Below are 26402 nucleotides of genomic sequence, written 5' to 3' on the forward strand. Positions count from 1 at the left end.
GCCAGAGCAGGCGACATTGAAGGAAATTTGAAATTGCTGGCTAAGGCTAAGCGTAAATTTGGTAAGATTGTAATTCACGTCGGCATTAATGACACTCGGTTACGCCAATCGGAGGTCACTAAAATTAACATTGAATCGGTGTGTAACTTTGCAAAAACAATGTCGGACTCTGTAGTTTTCTCTGGGCCCCTCCCCAATCGGACCGGGAGTGACATGTTTAGCCGCATGTTCTCCTTGAATTGCTGGCTGTCTGAGTGGTGTCCAAAAAATGAGGTGGGCTTCATAGATAATTGGCAAAGCTTCTGGGGAAAACCTGGTCTTGTTAGGAGAGATGGCATCCATCCCACTTTGGATGGAGCAGCTCTCATTTCTAGAAATCTGGCCAATTTTCTTGGATCCTCCAAACTGTGACTGTCCAGGGTTGGGACCAGGAGGCAGAGTTGTGGTCTTACACACCTCTCTGCAGCTTCTCTCCCCCTGCCATCCCCTCATTGCCCCATCCCCGTAGAGACGGTGCCTGCTCCCAGACCACCAATAACCAGCAAAAATCTATTTAAGCATAAAAATTCAAAAAGAAAAAATAATATAGCACCTTCAACTGCACCACAGACTAAAACAGTTAAATGTGGTCTATTAAACATTAGGTCTCTCTCTTCTAAGTCCCTGTTGGTAAATGATATAATAATTGATCAACATATTGATTTATTCTGCCTAACAGAAACCTGGTTACAGCAGGATGAATATGTTAGTTTAAATGAGTCAACACCCCCGAGTCACACTAACTGTCAGAATGCTCGTAGCACGGGCCGGGGCGGAGGATTAGCAGCAATCTTCCATTCCAGCTTATTAATTAATCAAAAACCCAGACAGAGCTTTAATTCATTTGAAAGCTTGTCTCTTAGTCTTGTCCATCCAAATTGGAAGTCCCAAAAACCAGTTTTATTTGTTATTATCTATCGTCCACCTGGTCGTTACTGTGAGTTTCTCTGTGAATTTTCAGACCTTTTGTCTGACTTAGTGCTTAGCTCAGATAAGATAATTATAGTGGGCGATTTTAACATCCACACAGATGCTGAGAATGACAGCCTCAACACTGCATTTAATCTATTATTTGACTCTATTGGCTTTGCTCAAAAAGTAAATGAGTCCACCCACCACTTTAATCATATCTTAGATCTTGTTCTGACTTATGGTATGGAAATAGAAGACTTAACAGTATTCCCTGAAAACTCCCTTCTGTCTGATCATTTCTTAATAACATTTACATTTACTCTGATGGACTACCCAGCAGTGGGGAATAAGTTTCATTACACTAGAAGTCTTTCAGAAAGCGCTGTAACTAGGTTTAAGGATATGATTCCTTCTTTATGTTCTCTAATGCCATATACCAACACAGTGCAGAGTAGCTACCTAAACTCTGTAAGGGAGATAGAGTATCTTGTCAATAGTTTTACATCCTCATTGAAGACAACTTTGGATGCTGTAGCTCCTCTGAAAAAGAGAGCTTTAAATCAGAAGTGTCTGACTCCGTGGTATAACTCACAAACTCGTAGCTTAAAGCAGATAACCCGTAAGTTGGAGAGGAAATGGCGTCTCACTAATTTAGAAGATCTTCACTTAGCCTGGAAAAAGAGTCTGTTGCTCTATAAAAAAGCCCTCCGTAAAGCTAGGACATCTTTCTACTCATCACTAATTGAAGAAAATAAGAACAACCCCAGGTTTCTTTTCAGCACTGTAGCTAGGCTGACAAAGAGTCAGAGCTCTATTGAGCTGAGTATTCCATTAACTTTAACTAGTAATGACTTCATGACTTTCTTTGCTAACAAAATTTTAACTATTAGAGAAAAAATTACTCATAACCATCCCAAAGACGTATCGTTATCTTTGGCTGCTCTCAGTGATGCCGGTATTTGGTTAGACTCTTTCTCTCCGATTGTTCTGTCTGAGTTATCTTCATTAGTTACTTCATCCAAACCATCAACATGTTTATTAGACCCCATCCCTGCCAGGCTGCTCAAGGAAGCCCTACCATTATTTAATGCTTCGATCTTAAATATGATCAATCTATCTTTGTTAGTTGGCTATGTACCACAGGCTTTTAAGGTGGCAGTAATTAAACCATTACTTAAAAAGCCATCACTTGACCCAGCTATCTTAGCTAATTATAGGCCAATCTCCAACCTTCCTTTTCTCTCAAAAATTCTTGAAAGGGTAGTTGTAAAACAGCTAACTGATCATCTGCAGAGGAATGGTCTATTTGAAGAGTTTCAGTCAGGTTTTAGAATTCATCATAGTACAGAAACAGCATTAGTGAAGGTTACAAATGATCTTCTTATGGCCTCGGACAGTGGACTCATCTCTGTGCTTGTTCTGTTAGACCTCAGTGCTGCTTTTGATACTGTTGATCATAAAATTTTATTACAGAGATTAGAGCATGCCATAGGTATTAAAGGCACTGCGCTGCGGTGGTTTGAATCATATTTGTTTAATAGATTACAGTTTGTTCATGTAAATGGGGAATCTTCTTCACAGACTAAAGTTAATTATGGAGTTCCACAAGGTTCTGTGCTAGGACCAATTTTATTCACTTTATACATGCTTCCCTTAGGCAGTATTATTAGACGGTATTGCTTAAATTTTCATTGTTACGCAGATGATACCCAGCTTTATCTATCCATGAAGCCAGAGGACACACACCAATTAGCTAAACTGCAGGATTGTCTTACAGACATAAAGACATGGATGACCTCTAATTTCCTGCTTTTAAACTCAGATAAAACTGAAGTTATTGTACTTGGCCCCACAAATCTTAGAAACATGGTGTCTAACCAGATCCTTACTCTGGATGGCATTACCCTGACCTCTAGTAATACTGTGAGAAATCTTGGAGTCATTTTTGATCAGGATATGTCATTCAAAGCGCATATTAAACAAATATGTAGGACTGCTTTTTTGCATTTACGCAATATCTCTAAAATCAGAAAGGTCTTGTCTCAGAGTGATGCTGAAAAACTAATTCATGCATTTATTTCCTCTAGGCTGGACTATTGTAATTCATTATTATCAGGTTGTCCTAAAAGTTCCCTAAAAAGCCTTCAGTTAATTCAAAATGCTGCAGCTAGAGTACTGACGGGGACTAGCAGGAGAGAGCATATCTCACCCATATTGGCCTCTCTTCATTGGCTTCCTGTTAATTCTAGAATAGAATTTAAAATTCTTCTTCTTACTTATAAGGTTTTGAATAATCAGGTCCCATCTTATCTTAGGGACCTCGTAGTACCATATCACCCCATTAGAGCGCTTCGCTCTCAGACTGCAGGCTTACTTGTAGTTCCTAGGGTTTGTAAGAGTAGAATGGGAGGCAGAGCCTTCAGCTTTCAGGCTCCTCTCCTGTGGAACCAGCTCCCAATTCAGATCAGGGAGACAGACACCCTCTCTACTTTTAAGATTAGGCTTGAAACTTTCCTTTTTGCTAAAGCTTATAGTTAGGGCTGGATCAGGTGACCCTGAACCATCCCTTAGTTATGCTGCTATAGACGTGGACTGCTGGGGGGTTCCCATGATGCACTGTTTCTTTCTCTTTTTGCTCTGTATGCACCACTCTGCATTTAATCATTAGTGATCGATCTCTGCTCCCCTCCACAGCATGTCTTTTTCCCGGTTTTCTCCCTCAGCCCCAACCAGTCCCAGCAGAAGACTGCCCCTCCCTGAGCCTGGTTCTGCTGGAGGTTTCTTCCTGTTAAAAGGGAGTTTTTCCTTCCCACTGTAGCCAAGTGCTTGCTCACAGGGGGTCGTTTTGACCGTTGGGGTTTTACATAATTGTTGTATGGCCTTGCCTTACAATATAAAGCGCCTTGGGGCAACTGTTTGTTGTGATTTGGCGCTATATAAAAAAAAATTGAATTGAATTGAATTGAATAAACAGACACACCCACAGACATATAAACAGACAAACCAACAGACATATGAAGAAACAGACCAACAGACATATAAACAGACACACCAACAGACATATAAACAGTCAAACCAACAGACATAGAAACTGACAGACCAACAGACATATAAACAGACAGACCAACAGACATATAAACAGACATATAGAGACACAGCAACAGACATATGAACAAACCAACAGACATATAAACAGACACACCCACAGACATATAAACAGACAAACCAACAGACATATAAACAGACACACCCTCAGACATATTAACATACTTATAAACAGACAGACCTACAGACATATTAATAAACCAACAGACATATAAACAGACACACCCTCAGACAAATAAACAGATAAATCAACAGACATATAAACTGACAGACCAACAGACATATAAAGAGACATATGAACTGACAGACCAACAGACCTATGGACAGGCAGACCAACAGACATATAAACAGACACACAAACAGACATATAAACAGAAAAACCAACATACATACAAACAGAAAAACCAACATACATATGGACAGACAGACCAACAGACATATAAACAGACACACAAACAGACATATAAACAGACATATTGAACTGACAGACCAACAGACATATGGACAGACACACCAACAGACACATGAACAAACCAACAGACATATAAACAGACACACCCACAGACATATAAACAGTCAAACCAACAGACATATAAACAGACACACCAACTGACATATGAACAAACCAACAGACATATAAACAGACAAACCAACAGACATATAAACAGACACACCCACGGACATATAAACAGACAAACCCACAGACATATAAACTGAAAGACCAACAGACATATTAAGAGACATATAAACAGACACACCAACAGACATATGAACAAACCATCAGACATATAAACAGACAAACCAACAGACATATAAACTGACAGACCAGCAGACATATTAAGATACATATAAACAGACACACCAACAGACATATGAACAAACCAACAGACATATAAACAGACAAACCAACTGACATAAACTGACAGACCAACAGACATATAAACAGAGAGACCAACAGACATATTAGCAGACAGTCTTGTCAAATGACTTTGACAAGACTAAAAAACATTCCACATTCCTCATTGTGAGCTTCACCCTGAAATCAACATTTGGTTGCTGAACGACTAAATAAAGACCTGTTGGGGAGCAGCTTTGTCATTTATGGAGCCTTTTCAAAATGTAACATCGTGCCCAACCTTGTTTATTAGAAATCCTGCGTGTAATTGAATTGAGTTCATTCAGTGAGTCATTAGTTTGAGTGATGCACTCAAACTAATGACTCATTGGATTGGATTCCATCTTAATAAATATATGTAGTCCCAACTAAATTAAATTACATTATCTTGCATGGATATGTTTTACTGGAGTTGGGGCTCAATATATATATTAGATGGAAATCCTGTCCATAACTGAATTGAGTTCATCCAAAGATCCATTTTTTTGGAGTGTAGCACCTTTAAAGAATGTGGTGTTCCTGGAGTTTGTGGCTCCACCGGGTGATTTGCAACCACATTATTACCGTCCTCACTGATTACCGTCTTCTGCTCTGAAAAAATTCCTGGTTTGGAGATTTGTGGTTTGATCTGGTTTAATAATTCTTGTACATTGATTTATTTGATGACACTGAATGTTTACAATTTTCTTATAATGCTTATTATGTTTAATTGACAGACTAATAAGCCTGTTCTCAGCAAAGTTAAGACGCCTAACCCCAAGAAAAGAAAAGCTGAATTTTTGTCAATACAGTAAGTTCAGAGTCTCAGGTGGATAATTATTTATCATGAATGTGATTTGTGTCTGATCAATGTTGTAATTCTTTGTTTGGTCATTCTGTAGTGTGCATCCTAATGGAGAAGCCCTGGTGCCTCCGGTGCACATCAAGATGCCCAAATATGCAACGAAGAGGTTAGAAGACGTGGTCGCCATGGTGGCGAAGAAAGTGCACCTTCGTACTGGAGTGAGAAGGTACTGTAGAACATCTGCACCTCGGTCACGTGTGAGTCAAACACAGCTGATGGACTCAACACGTCTAAACCTGTTGTCCAATTGTTGATACTTTTGTGGGGCAGAATTGCATTAAATTGCATGTCACAAACAGGAAACACAAACCAACATTGGTCTGTTGCTCATTAATGGAGCTGAATCTGAATCAATAGTTTTCAGTCCTTGCAAACTGCAGTAGGAATTGGAACTGACTGTGCTGTAGTGAGTGAAACTGAAGGGGCTTCTTTGAATTCTCAGACTTTACACTCTGGATGGTCGTCTCATTGAAGATCCAAAGGACCTCAAGAGCCACGAACATTATGTTGCTGTGGGCAGGGGAGGATTTAAACCCGTCCCATACAACCCAGAAGAACCAGCAACCTGCAAGGAGAAAAGCAACAGAGGGTATGAGGCAAAAAAGAGAAAAAAATATATTTGATTTGATTTCTCACATGGTTGATTTATTAATCTTGGGGTTAAATTTTCTCCCTGCAGTGAAGCCGCCTCGCCTGCTGTTGGAACAGCGCCTCGTGCACAAGACGTGGTGAGTTCACTTTCACACTTTGTTCAATTTACTGAAGCACGATAAAGGTGCCCCGCCCATTTCTAGGTGTATTAAATACATATTTTAAATACAGTGTAAACTTCCAGAAATATGACTAAGGACATAAACATTAATCTGTGGTCATTTCATCCTCAATTATGCAGCGTGAAGATGCACGAGATGTGAAGATCAGAGACGAGGGAGAGCTGAAAAAGATCGACCTTCAGGAGGAACCTCCAAAAAGAAGGAACACTTTCGTAGTTCCCCTCTCAGCAGTGGGTAAGCAGTGCAGCTCTTCAGAAGAAACCTGTTGGCTTTTGTGGAGTGAGACACGTGTGCACAAACATGATAGACCATCTGTGTCTGTCAAACTGTCGACTGTAGACAGAAGAAGTGTCCAACCTGTTGTTTAAAATTTCTAGTACCCTGGTTCCAAACCTGTGGTTTGAGCCCCCAAAGGGGTTCCCAAAAATCAGAGGTCCTCTAAGCTTTCAAACTGTAACTCGTCCAATATCCTAATTCAGTCCTCAAAAAGGACGTGAGACGAATCACACGAGAAAATCTGTATGTTTATGTTAACTTCTGAGTGTGAGTCCCTGAGAGGTCTGTGTGTCCAACAGCATGGACTTGGACATTATTCCACCATCCCATTTCATTGATATGTTGATATTAGACCAGACTTTCTCAAACGTCGGACCCCGGGACCCGCTTTAAAAATGGACAGTCTTATGCAGCCCACTCGAACCTTTGCACACGACTTCAGTTGCCATCTGAGACTAAGATGACATATTTCCAAATATACAAACATAAAGAGACCTCCGTCCTTCAGCATTTTAGGGGACAGTGTTATTAATTTGACTTGTTCTTGTAAATGTCCATTCAGTGCCACTTTGACGTTTCAGTTTTTGATGAACAATAATTGAAGGTTTCATTCCAATATTATTAGAAAATTATTAGGGCCCGAGTAGGCAACGTCCTACGAGGACCCTATTGTAATTGCGCTGTTTATTATTATTATTAGGGCAGAGTAGGAAAAAGTCCTACGAGGACCCTATTGTAATTGCGCTGTTTATTATTATTATTATTATTATTATTTATTATTATTATTATTAGGGCCCGAGTAGGCAACGTCATACAAGGACCCTATTGTAATTGCGCTGTTTATTATTATTACGGCCCGAGTAGGCAACGTCCTACGAGGACCCTATTGTAATTGCGCTGTTTATTATTATTATTAGGGCCCAAGTAGGCAACGTCCTACAAGGACCCTATTGTAACTGCGCTGTTTATTATTATTATTATTATTATTTGGGCCCGAGTAGGCAACGTCCTACAAGGACCCTATTGTAATTGCGCTGTTTATTATTGTTATGGCCCGAGTAGGCAACGTCCTACGAGGACCCTATTGTAATTGCGCTGTTTATTATTATTATTAGGGCCCGAGTAGGCAACGTCCTACAAGGACCCTATTGTAACTGCGCTGTTTATTATTATTATTATTATTATTATTATTATTATTGCCACTTTTGAAATCAAAATTTCGGCCTCTTCATCCGATCAAATTTGGTCAAAATCATCACAACACAATGGTGATCAAAAGTTATCAAAAGATTCTAATTAAGTCAAAAGGCGTGGCTGCTAGGGGGCGTCAAACTTTGGCGAGCTTTTCGGAGCATGCCATTTCATGCCCACATACTTCATCGTAGATCCTTCAAACTTGCTGGATATGATGAGGGCTCTGCCCTGAACGTCTACATATCTTAAGTTCCCACCTGCGCCATAGTGCCCCCCGGTGGTGGTGGGAAATGTCCTATTTTTACTTTAAGAGGTCCTGATGTCACATACTTAACCCAATCAACTTCATTCCACTTCTAAAACATGCAGAACAAATTGGTGAATGTAAGCGATGAACACCATGAAGTTACAAGTAACGGCGTCCGTGTGGCGGCGTGCTGAATATTGCCCATTCGTCATGAAATTACGTTCTTCCTTTTGACGGCTTTAATTTTGTCACATCATCATGAAAATTGATACACAGTTCGAGCACGACAACCTCTTACAATTCATAGGGGCGTTGCCCATGGGCGGGGCAAAATGCCTCAACAGCGCCCCCTTGAAACTTTCAAAACCCCCTCCCCATAGGGGTTGTTTTGGAGTAGGGAGATGAAAATTGGTAAACTTGTGTGACTTGCATAGACGTACAAAAAAGTCTCTTGCACCATGGGTCTACTCCAAACAGGAAGTCGGCCATTTTGAATTTTCTTCTCATTTTGGCGTGATTTCCACATGTTGTATTTGAACGAACTCCTCCTAGGGATTTTGTCCAATGCATTTCAAATTTCTTCCACATCACCCAGAGACGATACTGACCAAAAGTTATCAAAAGCTTTTCTCTATGTTGAAGGGTGTGGCCGCTATGGTGCCGCCATTTTGACCCTTCGCCATAGAACATCAAGTCATGATAACTCCTTCATGCTTTGCCTGATTGACTTGAAACTTCACATGTATGATGACGGTTGGCCCCTGAACACACCCAGCCCCTCTGTTTGTACACTAAGCGCCCCCTAGTGGATGAACAATCAACATGTCATAACTCCTTGATGCATTGTGTGATTTGTTTAAAATTTTAACTGTGTGATGAGTGGTTGCCCCTGCATGCACATGCCCACATGTGGTCACAAGAGAACACACCGCCCTGGGTAGGCGGTCACGCGGAATGAGGGCCCGTATATGACTGCTTGCAGTCCTAGTTATTATTATTATTATTATTATTAGGGCCCGAGTAGGTAACGTCCTACAAGGACCCTATTGTAATTGCGCTGTTTATTATTATTATTATTCTCACTCTTGAAATCGAAATTTCGGCCTCTTCCCATGCTCAAAAACTCACCAAACTTTCCAAAGTCGTCCGGCCAGATCCGAAATTCGATATTTTGGGGGCGTCGCACATGGTCACAGAAAAATCGTGAAATAGCGCCCCGTAGAAATTTTCAAAAACCCCTCCGCATTGGGCTTTTTTCGTCGTAGCCTCACAAAATTCGGTACACATATTTACCATGCCAGGACGCACGAAAAAGTCTCTTACTGTCATGGTGAAATAGCGACAGAAAGTCGGCCATTTTGATTTTAAGTTTCAATTTTGAGCAAATTTTTGCCATTTTTGGCCATTTCCACTACTTACATTTGAACGAACTCGTCCTAGGGATTTCATCCGATCGTCTTCAAATTTGGTCAAAATCATCACAACACAATGGTGATCAAAAGCTATCAAAAGATTCTAATTAAGTCAAAAGGCGTGGCTGCTAGGGGTCGTCAAACTTTGGCGAGCTTTTTGGAGCATGCCATTTCATTTCAAACGGCTGTCACGCCCACATACTTCATCGTAGATCCTTCAAACTTGCTGGACATGATGAGGGCTCCGCCCTGAACGTCTACATATCTTACGTTCCCACCTGCGCCATAGCGCCCCCCGGTGGTGGCGGGAAATGTCCTATTTTTACTTTAAGAGGTCCTGATGTCACATACTTAACCCAATCAACTTCATTCCACTTCTAAAACATGCAGAACAAATTGGTGAACGTAGGCGATGAATGCCGTGAAGTTATGAGTAACGGCGTCCGTGTGGCGGCGTGCCGAATATTGCCCATTCGCCATGAAATTCCGTTCTTCATTTTGACGGCTTTAATTTTGTCACATCATCATGAAAATTGATACACAGGTCGAGCATGACAACCTCTTACAATTCATAGGGGCGTCGCCCATGGGCGGGGAAAAATGCCTCACTAGCGCCCCCTTGAAACTTTCAAAAACCCCTCCCCATAGGGTTTTTTTTGGAGTAGGGAGATGAAAATTGGTACACGTGTGACTTGCATAGACGTACAAAAAAGTCTCTTGCACCATGGGTCTACTCCAAACAGGAAGTCGGCCATTTTGAATTTTCTTCTCATTTTGGCGTGATTTCCACATGTTGTATTTGCACGAACTCCTCCTAGGGATTTTGTCCAATGCACTTCAAATTTCTTCCACATCACCCAGAGACGATACTGACCAAAACCTATCGAAAGCTTTTCTCTATGTTGAAGGGTGTGGCCGCTATGGTGCCGCCATTTTGACCCTTCGCCATAGAACATCAAGTCATGATAACTCCTTCATGCTTTGCCTGATTGACTTGAAACTTCACATGTATGATGACGGTTGGCCCCTGAACACACCCAGCCCCTCTGTTTGTACACTGAGCGCCCCCTAGTGGATGAACAATCAACATGTCATAACTCCTTGATGCACTGTGATTTGTTTAAAATTTTAACTGTGTGATGAGTGGTTGCCCCTGCATGCACATGCCCACATGTGGTCACAAGGGAACACACCGCCCTGGGTAGGCGGTCACGCGGAAAGAGGGCCCGTATATGACTGCTTGCAGTCCTAGTTATTATTATTATTATTAGGGCCCGAGTAGGCAACGTCCTACGAGGACCCTATTGTAATTGCGCTGTTTATTATTATTATTATTTTTATTATTATTATTATTATCACTCTTGAAATCGAAATTTCGGCCTCTTCCCATGCTCAAAAACTCACCAAACTTTCCAAAGTCGTCCGGCCGGATCCGAAATTTGATATTTTGGGGGCGTCGCACATGGTCACAGAAAAATCGCGAAATAGCGCCCCGTAGAATTTTCAAAAACCCCTCCGCATTGGGCTTTTTTCGTCGTAGCCTCACAAAATTCGGTACACATATTTACCATGCCAGGATGCACGAAAAAGTCTCTTACTGTCATGGTTAAATATCGACAGGAAGTCAGCCATTTTGATTTTAAGTTTCGATTTTGAGCATATTTTTACCATTTTTGGCCATTTCCACTACTTACATTTGAACGAACGCGTGCTAGGGATTTCATCCGATCGTCTTCAAATTTGGTCAAAATCATCACAACACAATGGTGATCAAAAGTTATCAAAAGATTCTAATTAAGTCAAAAGGCGTGGCTGCTAGGGGTTGTCAAACTTTGGCAAGCTTTTTGGAGCACGCCATTTCATTTCGAACAGCTGTCACGCCCACATACTTCATCGTAGATCCTTCAGACTTGCTGGACATGATGAGGGCTCCGCCCTGAACGTCTACATATCTTAAGTTCCCACCTGCGCCATAGCGCCCCCCGGTGGTGGCGGGAAATGTCCTATTTTTACTTTAAGAGGTCCTGATGTCACATACTTAACCCAATCAACTTCATTCCACTTCTAAAACATGCAGAACAAATTGGTAAACGTAGGCGATGAATGCCGTGAAGTTACGAGTAACGGCGTCCGTGTGGCGGCGTGCCGAATATTGCCCATTCGCCATGAAATTCCGTTCTTCATTTTGACGGCTTTAATTTTGTCACATCATCATGAAAATTGATACACAGGTCGAGCATGACAACCTCTTACAATTCATAGGGCCGTCGCCCATGGGCGGGGCAAAATGCCTCAATAGCGCCCCCTTGAAACTTCAAAAACCCCTCCCCATAGGGTTTTTTTTTGGAGTAGGAAGATGAAAATTGGTACACATCTGTGACTTGTATAGACATACAAAAAAGTCTCTTGCACCATGGGTCTACTCCAAACAGGAAGTCGGCCATTTTGAATTTTCTTCTCAGTTTGGCGTGATTTCCACATGTTGTATTTGAATGAACTCCTCCGAGGGATTTTGTCCAATGCACTTCACATTTCTTCCACATCAACCCACAGACGATACTGACCAAAAGTTATCGAAAGCTTTTCTTTATGTGGAAGGGTGTGGCCGCTATGGTGCCGCCATTTTGACCCTTCGCCATAGAACATCAAGTCATGATAACTCCTTCATGCTTTGCCTGATTGACTTGAAACTTCACATGTATGATGACGGTTGGCCCCTGAACACACCCAGCCCCTCTGTTTGTACACTGAGCGCCCCCTAGTGGATGAACAATCAACATGTCATAACTCCTTGATGCACTGTGATTTGTTTAAAATTTTAACTGTGTGATGAGTGGTTGCCCCTGCATGCACATGCCCACATGTGGTCACAAGGGAACACACCGCCCTGGGTAGGCGGTCACGCGGAAAGAGGGCCCGTATATGACTGCTTGCAGTCCTAGTTATTATTATTATTATTAGGGCCCGAGTAGGCAACGTCCTACGAGGACCCTATTGTAATTGCGCTGTTTATTATTATTATTATTATTATTATTATCACTCTTGAAATCGAAATTTCGGCCTCTTCCCATGCTCAAAAACTCACCAAACTTTCCAAAGTCGTCCGGCCGGATCCGAAATTTGATATTTTGGGGGCGTCGCACATGGTCGCAGAAAAATCGCAAAATAGCGCCCCGTAGAATTTTCAAAAACCCCTCCGCATTTGCTTTTTTCGTCGTAGCCTCACAAAATTCGGTACACATATTTACCATGCCAGGATGCACGAAAAAGTCTCTTACTGTCATGGTGAAATATCGACAGGAAGTCAGCCATTTTGATTTTAAGTTTCGATTTTGAGCATATTTTTGCCATTTTTGGCCATTTCCACTACTTACATTTGAACGAACGCGTCCTAGGGATTTCATCCGATCGTCTTCAAATTTGGTCAAAATCATCACAACACAATGGTGATCAAAGGTTATCAAAAGATTCTAATTAAGTCAAAAGGCGTGGCTGCTAGGGGTCGTCAAACTTTGGCGAGCTTTTTGGAGCATGCCATTTCATTTAAAACGGCTGTCACGCCCACATACTTCATCGTAGATCCTTCAAACTTGCTGGACATGATGAGGGCTCCGCCCTGAACGTCTACATATCTTAAGTTCCCACCTGCGCCATAGCGCCCCCCGGTGGTGGCGGGAAATGTCCTATTTTTACTTTAAGAGGTCCTGATGTCACATACTTAACCCAATCAACTTCATTCCACTTCTAAAACATGCAGAACAAATTGGTAAACGTAGGCGATGAATGCCGTGAAGTTACGAGTAACGGCGTCCGTGTGGCGGCGTGCCGAATATTGCCCATTCGCCATGAAATTCCGTTCTTCATTTTGACGGCTTTAATTTTGTCACATCATCATGAAAATTGATACACAGGTCGAGCATGACAACCTCTTACAATTCATAGGGCCGTCGCCCATGGGCGGGGCAAAATGCCTCAATAGCGCCCCCTTGAAACTTCAAAAACCCCTCCCCATAGGGTTTTTTTTTGGAGTAGGAAGATGAAAATTGGTACACATCTGTGACTTGTATAGACGTACAAAAAAGTCTCTTGCACCATGGGTCTACTCCAAACAGGAAGTCGGCCATTTTGAATTTTCTTCTCAGTTTGGCGTGATTTCCACATGTTGTATTTGAATGAACTCCTCCGAGGGATTTTGTCCAATGCACTTCACATTTCTTCCACATCAACCCACAGACGATACTGACCAAAAGTTATCGAAAGCTTTTCTTTATGTGGAAGGGTGTGGCCGCTATGGCGCCTCCATTTTGACCCTTCGCCATGGAACATTATACTTAAACAGGTACTGAAGTCACATACTTAACACCATCAACTTCCTTCCACTTCTAAAACATGCAGAACAAGTTGGTGAACACAGGCGATGAACGCCGTGAAGTTACGAGTAACGGCTTCCGTGTGGCGGCGTGCCGAATATTGCCCATTCGCCATGACATTACGTTCTTCCTTTTGACGGCTTTGTCGTATCATCATGAAAATTGATACACAGGTCGAGCACGACAACCTCTTACAATTCATAGGGGCGTCGCCCATGGGCGAGGCAAAATGCCTGAAGAGCGCCCCCATGAAACTTTCAAAACCCCCTCCCCCTAGGGGAGTAGGGAGATGAAAATTGGTACACGTGTGACTTGCATAGACGTACAAAAAAGTCTCTTGCACCATGGGTCTACTCCAAACAGGAAGTCGGCCATTTTGAATTTTCTTGTCATTTTGCCATGATTTCCACAAGTTGTATTTGAACGAACTCCTCCTAGGGATTTTGTCCAATGCACTTCAAATTTCTTTAACAGCATCTACAGATGATACTAACCAAAAGTTATCGAAAGCTTTTCTCTATGTTGAAGGGTGTGGCCTCTACGGTGCCGCCATTTTGACCCTTCGCCATGGAACATCAAGTCATGATAACTCCTTCAAGCTTTGCCTGCTTGACTTGAAACTTCACATGTATGATGACGGTTGGCCCCTCAACACACCTGGCCCCTCTGTTTGTACATTGAGCGCCCCCTAGTGGATGAACCATCAACATGTCATAACTCCTTCATGCATTGTGTGATTTGCTTGAAATTTGAATTGTGGGATGAGTGGTTGCCCCTGTACGCACATGCCCGCATCTGGTCACAAGGGAACACACTGCCCTGGGTAGGCGGTCGCGTGGAACGAGGGCCCGTATATGACTGCTTGCAGTCCTAGTTATTATTATTATTCTCACTCTTGAAATCAAAATTTCGGAGTGTTCCCGTGCTCAAAAACTCACCAAACTTTCCGAAGTCATCCGGACGGATCCGAAATTCGATATTTTGGGGGCGTCGCACATGGTCGCAGCGAAAGCGCAAAATAGCGCCCCCTACAAATTTTCAAAAACCCCTCCGCTTTGGGCTTTTTTCGTCGTAGCCTCACGAAATTCGGTACACCTATTTACCATGCCAGGACGCACAAAAAAAGTCTCTTACTGTCATGGTCAAATATCGAAAGGAAGTCAGCCATTTTGATTTTAAGTTTTGATTTTGAGCAAATTTTTGCCATTTTTGGCCATTTCCACTACTTACATTTGAACGAACTCGTCCTAGGGATTTCATCCGATCGTCTTCAAATTTGGTCAACATCATCACAACACAATGGTGATCAAAAGTTATCAAAAGATTCTAATTAAGTCAAAAGGCGTGGCTGCTAGGGGTCGTCAAACTTTGGCGAGCTTTTGGGAGCACGCCATTTCACTTCGAACGGCTGTCACGCCCACATACTTCATCGTAGATCCTTCATTCTTGCTGGACATGATGAGGGCTCTGCCCTGAACGTCTACATATCTTACGCTCCCACCTCCGCCATAGCACCCCCCGGTGGTGGCGGGAAATGTCCTATTTTTACTTTAAGAGGTCCTGATGTCACATACTTAACCCAATCAACTTCATTCCACTTCTAAAACATGCAGAACAAGTTGTTGAATGTAGGCAATGAACGCCGTGAAGTTACGAGTAACTGCGTCCGTGTGGCGGCATGCCGAATATTGCCCATTCGCCATTAAATTACGTTCTTCCTTTTGACGGCTTTAATTTTGTCACACCATCATGAAAATTGATACACAGGTTGAGCACGACAACCTCTTACAATTCATAGAGGCGTTGCCCATGGGCAGGGCAAAATACCTCAATAGTGCCCCCTTGAAACTTTCAAAAACCCCTCCCCCTAGGGTTTTTTTTGGAGTAGGAAGATGAAAATTGGTACACGTGTGACTTGCATAGATGTACAAAAAAGTCTCTTTCACCATGGGTCTACTCCAAACAGGAAGTCGGCCATTTTGAATTTTCTTCTCATTTTGGCGTGATTTCCACATGTTGTATTTGAACAAACTCCTCCTAGGGATTTTGTCCAATGCAATTCAAATTTATTTAACAGCATCCAGAGATGATACTAATCAAAAGTTATCGAAAGCTTTTTTCTATGCTTTTTTCTATGTTGAAGGGTGTGGCCGCTGTGGTGCTGACATTTTGACCCTTCGCCGTAGAACATCAAGTCATGATAACTCCTTCATGCTTTGCCTGATTGACTTGAAACTTCACATGTATGATGACGGTTGGCCCCTCAACACACCTGGCCCCTCTGTTTGTACTCTGAGCGCCCCCTAGTGGATGAACCATCAACATGTCATAACTCCTTCATGCATTGTGTGATTTGCTTGAAATTTGAACTGTGTGATGAGTGGTTGCCCCTGTACGCACATGCCCACATCTGGTCACAAGAGAACACACTGCCCTGTGTAGGCGGTCGCGCCGAATGAGGGCCCGTATATGACTGCTTGCAGTCCCAGTTGTAAATTGATATTTCATCTTAAAAATACAACACAATTGTTTCACAGGAGTTCCCATGAAAGAATACAGTGACAATTAATTATCACCATTTCTGTATTATTGGTGTATTTTCCCTTCAGTGAAATCTTCTCTGTCAGACTTTTACCTTTACAGTAGAGTATTTGTAGAATGTTATTTCCATGTTTCCTTCACTAAAGGAGCTGAAGACTTGTAGAACAAACACTGGTCCTGGAGAACTCCTGTCCTGCTCTGTCCTCATCTGATTGTCTAAATCAGGTGTCTCCTCCTCTTGGCTGTTTCAGAACACCTGAACTTTACTTTTAACACAGTATTTGTAGACTGTTATTTCCATGTTTCCTTCACTAAAGGATCTGAAGACTTGTAGAACTGTGTATGTGGGATCTGAACCTGTGTTATTTTCATCATAATAAGTTTGTTTTTTTTATCTACAGAGAAGATCAGAGCTAAACCCATCATCGTCTCCAGGCATGACAGAAGAGAGAAACAAGAAGATTTCCTTGAAAAAGACACGCCCACCAAGATAACACAGCCAGGTGTGCTGATTGGTCAAACTTGAATTACAACAAGGAACTATGACTGACACCCCCCCCCCCCCCCCCCCCCCCATTATGTAATAACAGTCTCTTAGGTCTATGTGAAGACCTGAACATTACTTTTAACACAGTATTTCTAGACTGTTATTTCCACATTTCCTTCACTAGAGGCCATATTGGCCTCTCTTCATTGGCTTCCTGTTAATTCCTGAATAGAATTTAAAATTCTTCTTACTTATAAGGTTTTGAAAAATCAGGTCCCATCTTATCTTAGGGACCTCTTAGTACCATATCACCTCAATAGAGCGCTTCGCTCTCAGACTGCAGGCTTACTTGTAGTTCCTAGTGTTATGTTTCGGACGCGGTCGGAGCACCGACCCAGCGTTTGAAAGGACCCAGCATAAAATAAGCAGAGCATGGTTCAAAGGATAACAGAATTTAATAAACATAACAGTGAGATGACGTGCTAAACAACTAAAAAGTCTGCGGTCTGGTGAGGTGGAAACACGGCGCGCTCTCAACAGCGCAAACGGTCCGGAGCCACAGCAGTTCGGACCCAGGGACCCCGCTGACACCTCCCAGGTGGCTGCGACAAACCAAGTCTGTGAAGAAAGAAAACATGACATCAGCTTCTCACCCTGCAGGCACGGAACAACTCAGTTCAAATCTCCACTGCAGCAGAAGCTGATTAGACAATTAGCATAACGTGACAGCTCACTAACACAAGGTGTGAGGGACACCAAATCCACTGTCATTACTTCATAAAAGTCACCAAAACCAAATTACCTCAGGAAGTGTGCTGAAGAGCGTGAGACCTCACCCAATCCTCCTTCACAGACTGTGGCGTCAAACCTGGAGTGGTCTCTGCGTCCGTGATGGTGAGATTGTTCTCCTGACGTCGATCTCACACGTCTGCTCACAAGGTCGAGTCTCTGGCAATCACACACTGTGCATTCAAGGTTTAAATGCAGCAATCTCTGATTAAGACAAAATACACCACAGCTGTGAGTCCTGATGACCTGCACGTGATAACAAGCCTCAGGTGTTCAGGGTGAGGTCCTGATGCTCAGCCACTCAGTCCTGAATGCATACCACCTGGTGGGAGAAACAGAAAACAAAAACCAAGCCAGCCAAACACCCCAGCCCACAACACCTAGGGTTTTTTAAGATTAGAATGGGAGGCAGAGCCTTCAGGACAGAAGAGAGAAACAAGAAGATTCCCCTGAAAAAGACATGCCCACCGAGATCAGAAAACCAGGTGAGCTGATTGGTCAAACTTGAATTACAACATGGAACTAAGCTATGACTGACACCCCCCCCCCCCCCCCCCCCATTATGTAATAACACTCTCTTAAGTCTATGTGAAGTGTTTTCAGCAGATCCATCCTCATGCACCATGTAGACATCATCACAATAAAGTTGTGATGTCCAAAAACTGGTCCTGGAGAACTCCTGTCCTGCTCTGTCCACATCTGATTGTCTAAATCAGGTGTCTGCTCCTCTTGGCTGTTTCAGAACACCTGAACTTTACTTTTAACACAGTATTTGTAGACTGTTATTTCCATGTTTCCTTCACTAAAGGAGCTGAAGACTTGTAAAACTGTGTATGTGGGATCTGAACCTGTGTTATTCTCATAATAATAAGTTTGTTTTTTCCATCTACAGAGAAGATCAGAGCTAAACACATCATTGTCTCCAGGCAGGCCAGAAGAGAGAAACAAGAAGATTCCCCTGAAAAAGACACGCCCACCAAGATCACATATCCAGGTGAGCTGATTGGTCAAACTCAGTGGTGTCAAAAGTACACACATTTGTTACTTAAGTAGACGTATAGATACTGCAGTTTAAAAACACTCTGGTAAAAGCTGAAGTATCAACTTCACCTCTTTACTCAAGTAAAAGTGAAAAAGTATGTGCTCCAAAACCTACTTAAAGTATAAAAGTATAAAGTAACCTTAAAAAAAAAAAAGTAGATGCCACTATATGAATTGAAAGCTTAATTTAAAAACTGATTCATTCTACATGTGGCCCAAGACCCAAAACCCCAAATTACCCCCCAACACCACCTGCACGAAAATGTTTCAATTCTAGAAGCTCTGAAATGCAATCTGGGACTATTCCAGACAATAAACTGCAGCGAGTGCAGCATCCATTTAGTGAAGGAAGAAAAAAAAAAACCCACAACTTTCCTTATTCAAATTCATTCCAGTAGTATTCTGCTCTTACTAGGATGCAGCAGTTTTCTAGTTTGGCAGATAGTTCTGGAGTAAATCACTGAAGAAATTAACAAATTGAAAATATGGTTTGACTGAAACTGTCATTAAATAAGACAGGGATGAAGTGGAGGTGTAAGAGTCACTAGGTGTTCATAGGAAACACTTATTTATTTATTTATGTATTTATTTATGTATTTTCATTGTTAGTTAGCTTTTATATTTTCTGTTGTGTTTCTATTCAGGTTCTTTTTGCCTCTTTCTCTAAAATTGTATATAATAATCATTAGATTATTAATATATAAACAAAAATAAATTTAAGAAATATTACAATTTGAAAACAAATCTACCCGAACGTGATGAGAGCTGCAATTGCTTAATGCTAACTTTTAACATTGAAAATGCCATAGACATGCTAACGCGTTAGCGTCGCTCCCGTTTTTAAGTTATAAAATACATCTATCAACTGTTTCAGAAGACAATAACGGGTCGGTTTAACATAGAAAAGGTAAATAATACTCACATAAGTATGCTCTTTAAGGTTTTAGCGGGGGAAAATTAAGCGAAAGAAAGAAAGAATAAACAAAGCAATAGGTGGAAGCATTGCTTCAATCTGCGAACCACTGCTTTGATTGGTTCAAGGTTCAAAGCAAAGCCGTGCTGCAGAAAGTTGATTACAGGCGCACATGACGTAAAAAAAAATATATATATATATAAACATTAAACTGAAGCCAAGAGTAAGGAGGCTGTTTGTTTTAAAAATGTAAGGAATAGAAAGTACAGATACTTGTGTGAAAATGTAATGAGTAGAAGTCAGAAGTAGGCAGAAAAATAAGTAATGGAGTAAAGTATAGATACCTAAAAAGTGTACTTAAGTACAGTAACGAAGTATTTGTACTTCGTTACTTGACACCTCTGGTCAAACTTGAATTACAACAAGGAACTATGACTGACCCCCCCCCCCCCCCATTATGTAATAACAGTCTCTTAGGTCTATGTGAAGTGTTTTCAGCAGGTCCATCCTCATGCATCATGTAGACATCATCACAGTAAGACTTGTAGAACTGTGTATGTGGGATCTGAACCTGTGTTATTTTCATCATAATAAGTTTGTTTTTTTTTATCTACAGAGAAGATCAGAGCTAAACCCATCATCATCTCCAGGCATGACAGAAGAGAGAAACAAGATTCCCTTGAAAAAGACACGCCCACCAAGATCACACAGCCAGGTGAGCTGATTGGTCAAACTTGAATTACAACAAGGAACTATGACTGACACCCCCCCCACCCACCCCATTATGTAATAACAGTCTCTTAGGTCTATGTGAAGTGTTTTCAGCAGGTCCGTCCTCATGCACCATGTAGACATCATCACAATAAAGTGGTGATGTCCAAACACTGGTCCTGGAGAACTCCTGTCCTGCTCTGCCCACATCTGATTGACTAAATCAGGTGTCTGCTCCTCTTGGCTGTTTCAGAACACCTGAACATTACTTTTAACACAGTGTTTGTAGACTGTTATTTCCACGTTTCCTTCACTAGAGGCCATATTGGCCTCTCTTCATTGGCTTCCTGTTAATTCTAGAATAGAATTTAAAATTCTTCTTCTTACTTATAAGGTTTTGAATAATCAGGTCCCATCTTATCTTAGGGACCTCTTAGTACCATATCACCCCAATAGAGGGCTTCAGCTTTCAGGCTCCTCTCCTGTGGAACCAGCTCCCAATTCGGATCAGGGAGACAGACACCCTCTCTGCTTTTAAGATTAGGCTTAAAACTTTCCTTTTTGCTAAAGCTTATAGTTAGGGCTGGATCAAGTGACCCTGAACCATCCCTTAGTTATGCTGCTATAGACTTAGACTGCTAGGGGGTTCCCATGATGCACTGAGTGTTTCTTTCTCTTTTTGCTCTGTATGCACCACTCTGCATTTAATCATTAGTGATTGATCTCTGCTATCTTCCACAGCATGTATTTTTCCTGATTCTCTCCCCTCAGCCCCAACCAGTCCCAGCAGAAGACTGCCCCTCCCTGATCCTGGTTCTGCTGGAGGTTTCTTCCTGTTAAAAGGGAGTTTTTCCTTCCCACTGTCGCCAAGTGCTTGCTCATAGGGGGTCGTTTTGACTGTTGGGGTTTTTCTGTAATTATTGTATGGCTTTTGCCTTGCAATATAAAGGGCCTTGGGGCAACTGTTGTTGTGATTTGGCGCTATATAAATAAAAATTGATTGAAAATTGATTGATTGACTAAAGGATCTGAAGACTTGTAGAACTGTGTATGTGGGATCTGAACCTGTGTTATTCTCATCATAATAACTTTGTTTTTTCCATCTACAGAGAAGATCAGAGCTAAACCCATCATCGTCTCCAGGCAGGACAGAAGAGAGAAACAAGAAGATTCCCCTGAAAAAGACACGCCCACCGAGATCAGAAAACCAGGTGAGCTGATTGGTTAAACTTGAATTACAAGGAACTATGCTATGACTGACACCCCCCCCCCCCCCCCATTATGTAATAACAGTCTCTTAAGTCTATGTGAAGTGTTTTCAGCAGGTCCATCCTCATGCACCATGTAGACATCATCACAATAAAGTTGTGATGTCCAAAAACTGGTCCTGGAGAACTCCTGTCCTGCTCTGTCCACATCTGATTGACTAAATCAGGTGTCTGCTCCTCTTGGCTGTTTCAGAACACCTGAACTTTACTTTTAACACAGTATTTGTAGACTGTTATTTCCATGTTTCCTTCACTAAAGGATCTGAAGACTTGTAGAACTGTGTATGTGGGATCTGAACCTGTGTTATTTTCATCATAATAAGTTTGTTTTTTTTTTTATCTACAGAGAAGATCAGAGCTAAACCCATCATCATCTCCAGGCATGACAGAAGAGAGAAACAAGATTCCCTTGAAAAAGACACGCCCACCAAGATCACACAGCCAGGTGAGCTGATTGGTCAAACTTGAATTACAACAAGGAACTATGACTGACACCCCCCCCCACCCCCCCATTATGTAATAACAGTCTCTTAGGTCTATGTGAAGTGTTTTCAGCAGGTCCGTCCTCATGCACCATGTAGACATCATCACAATAAAGTGGTGATGTCCAAACACTGGTCCTGGAGAACTCCTGTCCTGCTCTGTCCACATCTGATTGTCTAAATCAGGTGTCTGCTCCTCTTGGCTGTTTCAGAACACCTGAACTTTACTTTTAACACAGTATTTGTAGACTGTTATTTCCACATTTCCTTCACTAAAGGAGCTGAAGACTTGTAAAACTGTGTATGTGGGATCTGAACCTGTGTTATTCTCATCATAATAAGTTTGTTTTTTCCATCTACAGAGAAGATCAGAGCTAAACCCATCATCGTCTCCAGGCATGACAGAAGAGAGAAACAAGAAGATTCCCCTGAAAAAGACACGCCCACCGAGTTCACACAGTCATGTGAGCTGATTGGTCAAACTTGATTGGTCAAAATAAGGATCTTGACTAATCATCTAAATCAGTTATCTGCAGCTTTTGATTGGTTGAGAACAGCTGACTGAGTTGATTAGCTGTGGGTAAAGCATGTAAAGAAGAAAATATACAGAGTGGGGGAGCTGTAGGTGCAGTGTTGTCAGAAAGACCCTGCAGGGTCATTCTGTCCCAAATCACCCAAAGGGTCACTCCACAAGACTCCCCTGAAAAAAAAATCACAGGGGCTCCTCCACCAAACTTATGAAGAAATTCAAATAATATCTTTGTATCTGCAATAGTTTTGAACCAACAGCCCTTTGAAATTTTCACAAATTTAATGTAACTTGACAAATGAACTTTTTAGTCTATCGTCTGACTTTAGTAACTTATTTAATTTGATACGTACTGACTGGAAACTTTGGGACTATGGCTCTTTTATGTACAAAATTCCAAAATGAACTTTCCTTCCTACAAGGCTCTGAACATGCCGTCAATTCCTCAGTCTATTTGTCCCTTAGTCTATTCGCCCCTCAGTCTATTTGTCCTTCAGTCTATTCGTCCCTCAGTCTATTTGTACCTCAGTCTATTCGTCCCTCAGTCTATTTGTCCTTCAGTCTGTTTGTACCTCAGTCTATTTGTCCCTTAGTCTATTCGTCCCTCAGTCTATTTGTACCTCAGTCTATTCATCCCATCTTCAAGTGGTGTTGCTCCGTGTTTCAGTGTAACGATTATAGATCAGACACGTGTCTGTGATTGATCATTGCAGATTTCAACAGAAGTTGAAGTTGTCAACTAACTTAAAGAAAAACAATTTATAAAAAAATGTAGCTGATGTTAGTGTTAAGGTCTTGGGGGGGAGGTTAGTCAATGATTAATATTTGTATAATTTTCAGTGATAGTTCATAAATGGCTCACTGGTGTCTTAGAAGGTGAAAATGAAGGTGAAAACAGGTTGGTAAGAAACGCATTTTGTCTTCTCTGACATTTAAAGCCGTGTGTTTGTATTAAACACATTTATTTCTGTTATCCGAGTGTCAGAAGGATTTTTTCAAATGTGCTCAATTGACAAAACTCACCAAAATTTAGACTTTTTTTGTGATTTGAAGCCTTTCTAGATTTATTTATTTATTTTTGTCATGTGCATAAACACTAAAGCTGGTAGATTTTCCATGAGTTTCGATGCCAAATGTGGTCTAACGAAGGTGTTTCTAATTGGAACAGTTAAGTGCATTGAGACGCATCTGCTGGGTAAAGGAGGCTTTGGCCGCGTCTACGCCGGCTATGTAAATGACATGAAGGTCAGTCTGAAAGCAACACATACGACCTTTTTTATTTGTCAGTCGGGTCATGAGTCATGAAAAGTGCTAACCAAAGGACTTGGGTCATGATCTTCTAGGTGGCCATCAAATACATCCCTTTGGACCGTGTGCAGTGGGTTAAAAGGGTAAGTTTCTTGGTCTGAATCCCCCGTTTCCAAATAGCTGTTATTTGCAACACAGGTTTTATTCTGACTCTGTTTTGTGTTTTTAGGTGACAGATGGTAAAACTGAACATGCTCCCCTGGAGGGCTTGCTCATGGCAGCAGCCACAGCTGGTCGTCCTGTTGGGGCCTCCACTGCTGTCTCACTGCTGGCCTGGCAAATCAAAGACAATGAGCTGCTCTTGATGATAGAGAGACCGTATCCCTGCTGTAACCTCGCCTACTATGTTTTCCAGAAGAAAGTCCTTCTGGAGAAAGAGGCCAAAGTAAGCAGCTTAATGTCATTTCAGTCTAACGACACTGTAAAAGTGCTGAAAGGTTTTAAACACAGCAACATTTGAAAATAGCGCCACCTATGGGTAAAAACACATCCAGTCAGATCATTCTGACGTAACATGAAACACAGAGTAAAGAAGAGAAAATACACACACACACATACACACACACTGGTTGTTGTGTTGTCGCTGTCTTGCTGATGTCATCAGTCTCCTGTTGCTGTCTTTCAGTACATCATGCACCAGTTGGTCTTTGCAGCCGCCGACCTCCATGCAAAGGGTCTCTTTCATCGGGACATCAAGTTAGAAAATATCCTGATTGAGAAGACACGTGAACGACGAGTGAGAATTATCGATTTTGGTGTTGGCACACATGCAAAGGAGGGATGGTACAAAAATTTTGCAGGTATACTGTTTGGCTCGTGCTCCTAATCTCTGGATTGGCACCTTTTATACCTTCTGTCTGTCTAATCTGTCTGCTCTTTATTGCAGGCACGTGGAACATTTGCCCTCCTGAATGTCAACTACAGCAGCAGTACAGGGCCGTTCCTTTCACCATGTGGCAGCTGGGGGTGGTGATGTACGAACTCCTGGGAAATGACAACTTTGAAACCAAACGGTTCCTGGCAAAGGAAGTGAACATGAATTTGAAAGCATCTAAAGGTAAGACGCCTCAAAAACTGTGGAGCTTTTCTTCTCACTCCAGAGCAGTTCCACGCTGGTTTACTCTTGATAAGTGCTGCTCAGGACGTCTAAAGTCCTTATTATGACAGCGCCCCACAGATAAACGTATTATTATTATGATTATTATTATTCTCTCACTCTAATCCAGACTGTAGGGTTTTCATCCATTTTTTCTCTGTCTACAACACAACTTGATTTTATTTTTCATTTATGGTTTTGGATAAATGTATCAGGTTCCAACATTTATCTTTGCTCTTGTGATTTTTCTCAGACTGCCAGGATTTCATGGACAAATGTCTTTGCGTCCGTCCGGAGGAGCGACCTGACTTTGAGCAGCTGATGACTCACCCCTGACTCCAGTGACGCGCCGCAGCACGTCTTCATCACTGCTACATGCACCTGTTTTCCAAATTGTATTTATTTATTATTGGGCGTAACCTGGTGCCTATTTTTATTCTTCAGCATTTTGGTCGACGGCCATCGTTTTGTGCTTCTGAAATAAAGTTTGAGTTGATATGGTGACCACTGTTAGCAGACTATGTCCTTTGGACTCGGGCTGATACAGATACGAGGGGTATGATACATAAACAGACATGCGATGAGGTCTACTCACACCAATCTCAGAAGCAGCATGTAGAGGCAGGCTGCCCTTGAGCAATGCTTTAGAGTTTTTCTCAGTTGCTAAAACACTGTAAACCCTGTTGTCTGAACCAAATGCTCAGTTGCCTAAACCCACTGATTGAATCAGTCACTCTTTTGGCAAAACCATCCGCACTTTTCACCTGTTTAGACACAACTTGCCAACACATTTTCATTGTGATGCCCCTGTGTTGCATAATGATGAGCACAGGTGGCAAAGGTCAAACACAGTTAGTTTTTCAGTGTTGCTAAAACACTAAACCCTCTTCCCTGAATCAAATTCTCAAATGCCTGAACACATTTACTGAATTAATGTCTCATTTGGCAAAACTCTAGACTTCTTTCACCTTGGTAGGTGCATTTTGCAAAACTCATTCACTCTTTTTGCAAAACTCTTAACACATTCTCATACAATAAAGCACATTGTGCATTTTGATGCACCTCTTATTTATATTGTCAACCAAACCAGGTTGAAGATAAACACAATAAGCACAATTGACACCAGGTAGACAAATCAACTCAAAATTGATAACATGTCTAATGATGTGA

General features: G+C 41.8%; 1 protein-coding gene across 1 annotated transcript in view; it reads left to right on the top strand.

Moving 5' to 3' along the window:
- Window positions 1-25736, top strand: part of LOC117519532 (probable serine/threonine-protein kinase PLK) — a 31524-nt gene extending 5788 nt beyond the window's left edge. Inside the window, exons 2-18 of the mRNA XM_034180836.1 lie at window positions 5668-5741; window positions 5833-5961; window positions 6238-6384; window positions 6475-6523; window positions 6688-6802; window positions 17010-17111; window positions 18777-18878; window positions 20455-20553; window positions 21659-21760; window positions 22164-22262; window positions 22662-22763; window positions 23997-24073; window positions 24172-24219; window positions 24306-24521; window positions 24762-24936; window positions 25023-25193; window positions 25486-25736. Of these exons, the coding sequence (XP_034036727.1) occupies window positions 5879-5961; window positions 6238-6384; window positions 6475-6523; window positions 6688-6802; window positions 17010-17111; window positions 18777-18878; window positions 20455-20553; window positions 21659-21760; window positions 22164-22262; window positions 22662-22763; window positions 23997-24073; window positions 24172-24219; window positions 24306-24521; window positions 24762-24936; window positions 25023-25193; window positions 25486-25568 (1770 nt within the window). The 5' untranslated portion in view covers window positions 5668-5741; window positions 5833-5878 and the 3' untranslated portion in view covers window positions 25569-25736. The remainder of the gene's footprint in view (window positions 1-5667; window positions 5742-5832; window positions 5962-6237; window positions 6385-6474; window positions 6524-6687; window positions 6803-17009; window positions 17112-18776; window positions 18879-20454; window positions 20554-21658; window positions 21761-22163; window positions 22263-22661; window positions 22764-23996; window positions 24074-24171; window positions 24220-24305; window positions 24522-24761; window positions 24937-25022; window positions 25194-25485) is intronic.
- The last annotated feature ends 666 nt before the right edge of the window (window positions 25737-26402 follow it).

The sequence above is a fragment of the Thalassophryne amazonica genome, chromosome 10, assembly GCF_902500255.1.
Source record: "Thalassophryne amazonica chromosome 10, fThaAma1.1, whole genome shotgun sequence".
In the NCBI taxonomy this organism is placed as follows: Eukaryota; Metazoa; Chordata; class Actinopteri; order Batrachoidiformes; family Batrachoididae; genus Thalassophryne; species Thalassophryne amazonica.